The sequence below is a fragment of the Morone saxatilis genome, unplaced genomic scaffold, assembly GCF_004916995.1.
Source record: "Morone saxatilis isolate NCDOM2014 unplaced genomic scaffold, NCSU_SB_2.0 Contig12, whole genome shotgun sequence".
NCBI classification, from domain to species: Eukaryota; Metazoa; Chordata; class Actinopteri; family Moronidae; genus Morone; species Morone saxatilis.
In genome coordinates this window covers 27,345,213-27,353,154 of record NW_023339674.1, presented here as the reverse complement: position 1 = coordinate 27,353,154, position 7,942 = coordinate 27,345,213, and the positions used below count along the sequence as shown (strand labels likewise).

Here is a 7,942-nt window from a genome sequence, read left to right as displayed (position 1 = left end):
CTCGTCTCTCTCTCTCTCGTCTCTCCTCTCCTCTCTCTCCTCTCTTCTTCTCTCCTCTCTCTCTCTCTCTCTCTTCCTCCTCTCTCTCTCTTCTCCTCGTCTCTCTCTCTCTGGATGTCAGTGCTTGGCCTATATTATTACAGGACTAAATAATTGATGTTCCTACTAAATGTTCCGGCTGGCACGTCCCACCTTCAAACACGACTGTCATTTTTGGCCCATTTGAAAAAAGGCTACTTACCTCACACAACTTTTCTATGGTAACATAACATACTTCCTACAGGCCACTGCACCCTAGTTCCTAACAAAAACAGGTAACCGGCAGTAACAAGAACACACCCCCAACCTGTTTATTTTCAGGTTTATTGATTAGCACTTAATGAAAGACATATGCTATGAATACGCTTTAAATAAACTTATCTCTGCTAATAGATCCTCCTAAAATGTTTACGACACTGGACCTTGTAATATAACCAGCACTGTTGCAGCCAAACTATGTAATTCTCTCCTAACTTTATGTTTGTAAATGTCTACATCCTGAGGCTCAGCTAACTAATAAGTTAGTTCAGTTTGCACCACAATTACTTTGTGGCATAAACTAATTCTATTTTGCCGTCATGGTTAACCAAATTCATCTTCAATTCGAATTTTATGTCTATAGCTACATGCGCCAAGTCATAACAGGAAGTTTATCTCAGGACCACTTTTCAATAGAGCCAGGTCTAGGACACGAACTCCCTTAATCAGACATTCCTACAGAGACCACGACAGATCAACCACCATTGAGGCAAGTGGGACTAGAGCTAGCATATTTTTAATAGATACGATAGATAGATAGATTAGATAGAGGCTAGAATAAGATAGGATAGATCGGGGATAGATACGATAGGATAGGATAGATAGAATAGAGTACCGATAGGATACGATAGATAGACTAGACTGCATAGCCATGAGTAGGACTAATAACGACTAGATAGAATGATGAGCCATGTGTTATCTACAGAGGGAGTTGGCGTCCTTCGTTCTCGAGGAGTCATCCACATTTGACACCTCTGTGTTTTCTACAGTACCCGTAGAATGTCAGAAACCAAAGGCTTGTTTTGTAACCAATCAGCCGTTTAGACTCCACAAATGCCAACAGCACCCAGTAACCTCTACACCCGGCTGATTAAGGACTGGTTTTAACTTTAACCTAACGAATGCACTCATTTGCCACGATATCCTATATTCTGTAAATGCACAATGTACAGGTTTAGTTTTTTAGTTTTGTTTAGTCTCCATGATGGGCAGCTCAAAATATTTTGGCACACCACTTTACTGAATATTGCATATAGTGTATCAATATTTTTCCATTATGTCTTATATTTGTTCGCTATTACTATCTTTTATGATATTTGTATGTATTCCTTTCATTGTACTTTTTACACTTCTCTTACTTCTTGGCACTACAATTCCCCCGTATTGCTGCTGTGTCTGACTTGAATTTCTCCTACAGGGGATCAATAAAGGAACATCTTATCACTGGCTGTAGATAGGGCCTTTCGTGGGTTTTGCAGCCACCGTAGTTTCTCCTATATGCTTGGCAGACTGAGCAGTATTCAGTTGGTTGCATTCTGCAACTTCACCGCCAGATGCCACTAAATCCAACACCTTTTAAAATCCTTTTAAAACATTCTGCATATTGCTTCAGGTGTTCAGAATAACCTAGCTTATTGCTTTTACCACTTTCATACTAATTGATGGCAGATCTAACAAGCTGAACTTACTCTGAAAATACTTTAGTATGTTTAAGACATGTAGTGTTTAAATCATCCAGCTTCCATTAACTCCCCCCCTCTCTTTCCTACCTGTCCTATTGTCTCCACAGTAACGGGTCCAGCCTATGAGAATCTGGTGTCAGAGATTATGTCTATGGGTTATGAGCGGGAGCAGGTAGTGGCTGCACTCAGAGCCAGTTACAATAACCCAGACCGAGCAGTGGAGTATCTACTCATGGTGAGGATAGAACCAGCCTGTGTGCTTTATTCCCAGCCCTGCCTGTCTGCCACTGTATTCTAGAGTATGTACTAAATGTTTATGTACTACAGGGTATTCCAGCGGAGGCCAATGATCTTCCATCTCAGGAGCCAGTTAGACAGAGTGCTCCATCCAACCCCCTTACCCCTGCTACACAACAACCACGGCAGCCCCCAGTAGCCTCAAGTAAGATCACATCTTTATTTTCAACCACAGGACTGTGGTCTAAATTATTATTGTTAATAATTAATTACTTAGCCAAAATGGACCCAAAAAATTCCCCACTCTATGGGGAAGTACTTGCACATAGGAGAATCGCGTTTGCTTAGTTGTCATCATGTGACAACTCTACAGCAAAGAACAACACATCTGAGTAGGTTCTTCAGATGTGTTGGAAAGAAACACAAATGGCCGAATTGGACTTTTAGTTCCTGAGTTTAGTTTAGAGACCCCTTAGTGTACTACATTATACTCATATTAATTTAGGATGACAGTAACATTGGTTAAAAAATATGTGCTATATCTGGCTACCCATCTGGTTATTTTGTCTATAAACCGACTCTCTGAAGATCTTATCTTATCTTATCACACTAAACAGCAACAGTAACCAGCCTGTCCCCTCCCCAGCAGGGCCAGTGTCTGGCAGCCAACCTGCCCCAGCAGAGCCAGTGTCTGGCAGCCAACCTGCCCCAGCAGGGCCAGTGTCTGGCAGCCAACCTGCAGGTGGAGGTTCTGTCTCAACCGGGAACCCTCTGGAGTTTCTGAGGAACCAGCCTCAGTTCCAGCAGATGAGACAGATCATCCAGCAGAACCCAGCCCTTCTACCAGCCCTGCTGCAGCAGCTGGGCAGAGACAACCCGCAGCTGTTGCAGGTACTACACCAGCACCACACTACTGTGGCTTCCTGCAAGGGGTTAAAGTTAGTGAGGTAGTAAGAAATCTTAGAAAACTGTTAACTGAGGAGTAAGAAAAAGGAAAAAATATTTTTTTATGTGTGGACATTTTCTCAAAGATCAAGATTGAAAGGGCCTTTTTGATCAGTTTTGCTGCTTTCTTAAGATTGACTTAACTTAGTTGTGTGAGAAAAAATTACCACTGTGCCACACAAATCTATATATATTCTACATAATATATACACAGCCAGTATACGTTTAAATCATATTTAGAAATTGTGAATGAGGTTCTGCTACAAAAGTCTGACCAAATACATCCTCCACCATCATGGAGGTCAGTTTACCATGTCTGCTGTATACTGTTTGAATGGGCAGTTCATATAGCGCTCTGTGTCACTTTGGGGATAGGAACCCATGTATGCTATTACTGATATTGTTTGTATGTATTACATTACTTGCAGCAAATCACACAACACCAGGAGCGTTTTGTGCAGATGCTGAATGAGCCACGAGGTGGAGACACGGGAGGGGAGGGGGCCGAGGCCCAGGGGTCACCACACACCAACTACATCCAGGTCACCCCACAGGAGAAGGAGGCTATTGAGAGGGTCAGTTACCAGTGTGTATATAAAGTCCCATTGAATTGTCTTGTTGTCTGTGATCAGAATAGGTTCAAACTGGCTTTATTAATAGTCAGTTAAAGAACACAAATCTATGACATTTATTTCACTTTTCAACAAGATCTTGGACTGTACGGGAGGGGGAGAGCAAGGTGAGATTTTCCAGTAGTTAATTGATTGCGGATGGTATCTCTCAGGCAGATTAAAGAATGAGAATAAAGTCATGCTCAGCACCTATTGTTTTGTTAGAAAGCCTTATTGTATTGATAACATAAGGTGTTGACTGCGACTTGCCGTTTTTTCTGGATGTCCTGATTTGAAGTCCTACTGTATACTGCCTCCACAAGTTGCTATAGAATGAGGAGGCATTTAGTGCAAAATAACTCATGAAAACTGTTGCTCTTGGCCCCTCAAAATCAAATCTAAATAAAAAATCATGACATGTTTTTTTATTTTTCCATAATAACAAAATCTTATAATAATGTAAAACTAAATCAGAATCAGACTCGGTTTTATTGCCAAGTAGTTTTGACATACAAGGAATTTGCTTTGGTGCATGACAATAAACATATAAATAAAGGTAACAATAAAGAGAGACAATATATACAAATATAAAAAGAGACAATATGTACAATATGACCATTATTTGAATAAATGAATGAAGAGCTGTACAGTTGTACAGTGCAGGAATATGCAAAATATTGTCCAGGGAATTTGCAAGTTAGCAGTATGACGCATTAAGGACATTTGCAATGTGCACGATATAATCTAAGAAATGTGTATTAATGTAACATATAGATTCACCGTTGGTGGTGGGTATAAAAGTCAGTCTCAGTTGGTTTAAAAGATTAACCAATCTCAACAGATTAACCAATCTGATTTGGTATACTCTTATATCCTGTTGTCCATGTTTGCATGTATTCATAAGTGCGTGTGGCTTTACCAGTAACCGTCTCAGTCACAGCTGCACTGATGTATGTGTGTCTAACATGGACTTTTGTGTTTTGTTCCAGTTAAAAGCGCTGGGCTTCCCAGAAGGCCTAGTCATCCAGGCTTACTTCGCCTGCGAGAAAAATGAGAATCTGGCCGCTAACTTCCTGCTACAGCAAACATGGGACGATGAGTAACCACACGTCACCTGACACATCACCGTCCAACTGAGGGCTGCAGAGTGGATGACAGCACTGCAAGAGGTCCACCAGGGAGGAACAGGGACAGGAGAGAAAGAGGACATTTTATTTCATGCCATGTGACATTGGTTTGATGATGGTGATGATGATGATAAAGTTCAAAGTTAGCTGCATACTTTTCCATTCTGCTGTGATGATCATCATAGGAGCTCACACTGAGCTGTGCCTCACTGCTGCCGCTTGTGCCAAGTGATGTGCCCAGAGAAAGTCATGCCAGAAAATACGTCAGCAGTCTGCATCACTTTCACGGGCTGAAGGCTTTTATTTAGAGGGTTTCAGCTGCAGTCAGCTCTCAGGCTGCCGGTAGAACATGGTAGACTACTGTACATGCACAGTATATTCACCTCAGAGTGAGTGAATATACACATTCATTCACACTCATTTTCAACATGCGTGTATGCAAACCCTCCATGTTGGATTTATCTGAAAATGTGATGCAAACTGATGTTGACCATGCAGATGTGGTTTTATCAATGGAACATGAAAACTGCATGGTGATTGAAATTGCTACAGGAGTATCTGAAACTTTATGGCCCGTTTCTGCCAGTAAAAGATAAATTAAATTAAATGCTAGGAATGACAGATTTAAAGTACTTAAATTACTTAACTTTAAAGCTGCAGTAGATAACTTTTATAAAAATAACCTTTTAGTTACAGTTGACTGTTGATTCTCATTCTCAGGTCAACAAATACCAATGCTTGGAATGAAACTATATTCAAGCCTCCAACCCAAAGTGTCTTTCTATCTTTCTTGGCTCTGATTGGTTGTTTTCATTCAGGTCGAGTGGATTCTTGCAAATGCCATTAGGACCTGACTTTTTCCCAAACTATCGGTCTCATGTGCTACTGTCAGGATATAGTAAAAGTTTCGGCAAATATGAAAAAAGTTATTTTTAGAAAGGTTACCTACTGCAACTTTAAATCCAATTTTTGGCTAGAGTCGAGATTACGAGACAGTAAGTGAATGTCTCTGTTTGAAGTTTTTTTATTAGTTTTAAAATCATTTTGACTTTCTCAGAATTTTTGCATTAGTATCTCATAATTTTGACTTCTTATTGAAATATTTATTACTTAGTATCTAAATGTTTTGACTTTCTTTATTTTGACTCACTGACATTGACTTACTTCTGAGTCAGAGTATTTTTATTTTTATTATTTTCAACTGTTGTTTCTTTCTTTTTTGTTGATTATTATTATTTATTTTTCTTTTCATTTTTTTGTTGTTGCAGAAATGGGCTTCCAAAATCTGTAGACATTCAAAGTTTGATCAAATCCGTCTGGGTGGTTGCACTGCATTTGGAACATTCAATCATAGTATTTTATCATTGCTTGTTATGGGGATTATGTGTGCTGTGGTATTGTGTTTAGTGGGATAAGATGGGACACCCAGATGCAGCGCTTGGCTTGTATTGCCATCATGGTCTTTCGCAGTGGTGGGTTTGTTTCTTTTCTTATTTTGCAGATGATGGTAACTGAAGGTTTATTGTGAGGTGCCACATAGCATGCTTTGTGAGCTTGACTTTTTATTTTAAAGAAAAGTTCTGTTTCCTTAGCTGGAATGTTCAAACATCGTCCACTAGCTACTTTTAGACAATCCGTTTTTGTTCAGTTTGTCTCATATCACATATTCTATGCATCTTAAAGCTGTAAGAGCCATTGCTCCTTCATGCCTTATGGGTTGTTAAAGACTTCAACATGTTTCATTTTACAAATGGTGTGGTAGTACAATATAGTGTTTCAGATATCTCAGAGTGTCATCGAATTTAGAGTTTTAATTATTGATGATTAATCAGTTATTGTTTTGGTCGACTAAAGGGAGTTCTAAGTGCTAGAAGCCAAAACAAAACAAATATTTTTTCAGCTTTCAGCATGTGCTTTGCTGTTTCTCATTTTACTTCTCTTTATTGTGTTTGAACTTGAAATGACTGGAAGTTTTGTATTATATTGTAAATGGGGTCTACAATTTTGGGGAAAAGGCACTTTACTATGACAAATGCTGCTCTTTAGCTGTGAGGGTTTGTTGGTTGCATGAGATTGTTACAGTTATTTATAGCATGGCAGTGGGTTAGGAATGATGAAACCACTAGTGTGGTGTTGCTCTCATCTCAGTTTTTGTTTTCTTTTTAGGTTTATAAAAAATATAACCTTAAATACACCAGTTGAGGTTTTGCTGAATAGTTGTGAAAAACGTATGTTTCAGCACTGTGTAAAATAAATGGCTTTTACAAAGTAGGTGAGACAAGGTGCTTTTTTTTTTTATTATCAGGAATTAACATATTTTCACTGTGTCCACTTCTCAGGTTACTTTTAAAGCTGCAGTAGGTAACCTTTATAAAAAAATTACTTTGCTACAACTTTCCCTATATCTTAACAGTAGTACATGAGACAGATAAACAATAAGGTACCTCTGGCTCATCCTAGTGCCCGTAATGGTATTTGCAAGAATCCGCTGAATGAAAACAACCAATCAGAGCCAAGAAAGATTGAAAGACGCTTTGGGTTGGAGGCTTGAAGATAATTGATTGTTAAGTCTCATTCCCAGCATTGGTGTTGTTGCAAATGTCAATAAATTTCAATTTTCAATTCATAATAAAAGTTATCTCAGGACACTTTTCAAATAGAGCAGGTCTAGACCTTACTCCTTATAACATTATTTACAGAGACCCAACAGGTCCCACCATGCATTTCAGAACACTGAAAAAACAGGATAGTAAAATTTAAAATGATGCAAATTTAACTTAAATCCAAAAATGGAAATAACTCTATTAAAACAAGATAATTATAGTTAGACAAATTCAGATGAATCCAAATAAGAAGATGTATTGAAATCCAGAATCTTTGACAACAAAACAAAACCTAATTGGCTAAGGGGAACACACTATATTATAAGGAGTTCGGTCTAGACNNGACGGCCACTGGCCGATTCTACATGTCGAATCGGCCAAAATGAACGCCGACTGACGACGGCACGGGACACACCGAACCGACTCGAGCCACCGACCTCGCCCGACTGTCCGATGACGTCCGACGGCCGATAATCGGGTTGGTGTGCAGAGGCCTTTAGGCAAGGGTGTCTAGTGACACGTACTTGGCCCCAAACACCTTAGAGACTCACTGTCTAAAGATATAGTTACTCTAGATGGCATTACCTTGGCCTCTGGGGCGGCTGTGGCTCAGAGGCAGAGCGGGTCATCCCCCAATCATAAGGTTGTTGGTTCGATCC

General features: G+C 39.5%; 1 protein-coding gene across 2 annotated transcripts in view; it reads left to right on the top strand.

Moving 5' to 3' along the window:
• The window catches only part of rad23ab (RAD23 homolog A, nucleotide excision repair protein b), a 13,568-nt gene extending 6,617 nt beyond the window's left edge, over positions 1-6,951 (top strand). Inside the window, exons 6-10 of one of the 2 annotated variants that reach the window (XM_035652927.1) lie at positions 1,868-1,995; positions 2,088-2,202; positions 2,647-2,888; positions 3,371-3,517; positions 4,543-6,951. In XM_035652927.1, the coding sequence (XP_035508820.1) occupies positions 1,868-1,995; positions 2,088-2,202; positions 2,647-2,888; positions 3,371-3,517; positions 4,543-4,656 (746 nt within the window). In that variant the 3' untranslated portion in view covers positions 4,657-6,951. Of the gene's footprint in view, positions 1-1,867; positions 1,996-2,087; positions 2,203-2,643; positions 2,889-3,370; positions 3,518-4,542 lie in introns of both variants that reach the window. The other variant, XM_035652926.1, reaches the window with a different exon arrangement.
• Positions 6,952-7,942: the final 991 nt, after the last annotated feature.